Source organism: Vulpes vulpes, chromosome 5, assembly GCF_048418805.1.
Source record: "Vulpes vulpes isolate BD-2025 chromosome 5, VulVul3, whole genome shotgun sequence".
Taxonomy (NCBI): domain Eukaryota; kingdom Metazoa; phylum Chordata; class Mammalia; order Carnivora; family Canidae; genus Vulpes; species Vulpes vulpes.
Genome location: NC_132784.1, coordinates 76,350,336 through 76,353,219, shown reverse-complemented (window position 1 = coordinate 76,353,219; position 2,884 = coordinate 76,350,336). Strand labels below are relative to the sequence as shown.

Here is a 2,884-nt window from a genome sequence, read left to right as displayed (position 1 = left end):
AGGATTAAAGAAAAATGGGGAGGAGTTAGGTGCACTGATAATCTCTAACTCTTAATCTGGTTGCTAATTACAGGATATTGCTCCATGTGTGGTAATGAATGAACTGTACATAAACAATATGTGCGATTTTCTGTATTTATAGGTGAGTATCAAGTTGAAAATTAAAGGAATTATTTTATTCACTCTTTTTGCATTTTAAGGTCTGAAAAAAATGCCCGGCCTGTTTTAACTTTTTTTTTTCAACACAAGAGCCAATAGGTAATATAATCTTTTATTTTTAAGATATCATCTGGTTATCTCATAGCATGCAAGCACAATTCTTAATGGCTACATCCTGAGGAGGAGCATGTGAATAAGAATTATACTCAATTTATTAATGAGGTGTAAGGTTGAAGCCTAAAACAGAGGGGATGTGCTTTCTGCTTGCCCACTTATCTCTTCCAGCAGTGAGGTCAGATGATAAGAGCGGATCTTATTCACAGTCGTGGGCTTCAGAACCACAGCATGAGAATCAGAAAAGCTTCTGCAAAATTACTTTCCTTCTAGGAGTGCATGATGACACCACACTTTCCTCAAGGCATTCTTCATCTCCGTGTTTCTCAGCGTGTAGATCAGAGGATTGAACATGGGGGCAATGATGGTGTAGAAAAGAGCCAACACTTTGTCTTCCGGAAAAGTTGTGGCTGGGCGAAGGTAAATGAATAGTGCCGGTGCAAAAAATAGAACCACGACTGTGAGGTGAGACGTGCAGGTGGCAAGAGCTTTGCTGCGACTCTGTGCAGAATATGCCCTGATGCTGCACAGTATAAAACAATAAGACAGCGTCAGCACAGCAAAGGTCACCAAAGCAATTAGGCCTGAATTAGCAATGACTAAGAGACCTATGGCGTGTGTATTACAACAGGCCAGCTTCAGTAAAGGATACACATCACAGAAGTAGTGATCTATCTCATTGGGGCCACAGAACGGCAGGAAGATGGTGAGAAGGAACTGACTGGTGGAATGTATAAACGCCCCCGTACAGCAGGCTGCGATGATTGCATTACATCTCTGTCTGTTCATGATGATGGTGTAGTGCAGGGGTTTGCAGATGGCCACATAGCGGTCATAGGCCATCCCTGTGAGAATGAAGATCTCGATGCCTCCAAATAAATGTGTGGTAAAGAGTTGTGTCATGCAGTTACTGTAGGAAATGGTCTTCCTTTCTGCCAATAAGTCAGTCATTAGCTTGGGTGTCACAGTGGATGTGTAACAAAGGTCGGAGACGGAGAGGTAATTAAGGAAGAAATACATGGGTTGCTCAATTAGCTGACTGCACATGATAGAAATCATTATAAGCAAGTTTCCTATCCAAATAGCAAGGTAGCAGAATAAAAATAATACAAAACAAAGGATTTCAATGTTCTTGTTTTTGGAAAGTCCCAAGAGAATAAATACAGTGACGTTATTGCTTTGATCCATGGTCCAGCATAGATAGAATACATGAATCACCTGAAATACAGAATCCATGAGGTCTATTTAAAAGTTTCTGGAATAGAGTGATGATCAGATCCTATTCGATGAATTTACTGGGTTGAATATGCTTCATTCAAATGTCTCAGAGGATAAAAATCAAATATTCAGTTAAAGTGACCCTCAAAAAGACTCTGGGGGGCCATAAGCTAGTAGATTTTCATTAAATCTGCCAGCAAATTGTGATCAATGTCTGCTTTAGTCAACCTAAAGGCCTTTGATCATCCACAAATGAGTCTTGGATGCTGCTGAAAACAGGGCACTGATTGCATAATAATATATTTAATCCAATAGTTTTATAATTTTAGGCTCAACCCTGTCTTGTATTTTCATGATGTTTGCACTTCCATATTTTTTTCAGCACTAACCTTATGCATGACTTCTCAATTTCTATTTAAATTTCCTCTTCAGCTCTCTCTATTATTAAGTTAACATGGTCACCCATACAATGAATAATCCCACTGTAATAGAAATGGAATTTTAAAGCAAAAATACTCATTTCCACAGTGGAGTTTTAAGAACTTGAATTAGTTTAAGGACAAGTTATTGAAAAATAACTTTTGATGATTCCCCAAATTAGATTATACTGATATTAGCCAAGAAGTTAAAGAGGCTATTTTAATTTGAATAAAATTATAAAAGTGGATATACTACTGGCTTGAATTATTGATTAAACATACCTGAAATATGTTCCTTATCCCTGCACAAGTATAAAGGCTTTCTGTATAATTTTAAGTCTCTAAGTAAAGTAAGTCTTGGAATGTTCCCAGTCAAAACCATTTCATCAATCTGTCTGCACTTATTAGCAGTATGCTAAAAATATTACTTGAATTTCTATTTATCTTGGCTTAGAAGGCTCCAGGTATATTTAATGTCCTGTCTGGCAGTCCTGAGTTCAAATCCTTGCAGACATAGGGCTACTATGATTAATTGCCACATATTTTAATGTCTTTAAAAAAATCATGTGTATAATCTGATCATTCATTATAATTTGGGGGGAATCCCTGGTTACATGTCTTAAGTCAGCTGCTAACTTCATATATAACTTTTTGCATGTCAGTTAATTTCTTTAAGTTTTTTCTTCATTTGAAACCTAGAAAAATATATCCTGTTCTATATAATTCAGACTATCTGAGACTCAACCTTGATCATAGATCAACTTTGATCATGATTATAGATCATAGATCTCTATACACCCTCTAAAAAGGGAAATATTGAAGCAAAAATATAAATTTAACATAAACCCTGGCTGTCCGAAATCTGAAATTTATATACCTTTCTGAATCTTCCAGACAAAACCAGGATCCTCCCTGAATGGATCATTGTCCCATGTTAGCTTCTTAAATTGAAATGGAAAATGTGTAAAAGGAAA

The 2,884-nt window shown here is 36.7% G+C and overlaps 1 protein-coding gene across 1 annotated transcript; it reads right to left on the bottom strand.

Annotated features, from left to right (window-relative positions):
* Positions 1–531: 531 nt before the first annotated feature.
* Positions 532–1,461, bottom strand: LOC112912015 (olfactory receptor 4P4-like). Its single transcript, XM_025988742.1, has one exon. The coding sequence runs from the start codon at positions 1,459–1,461 to the stop codon at positions 532–534; it is 930 nt and encodes a 309-aa protein (XP_025844527.1).
* Between the last annotated feature and the right edge of the window lie 1,423 nt (positions 1,462–2,884).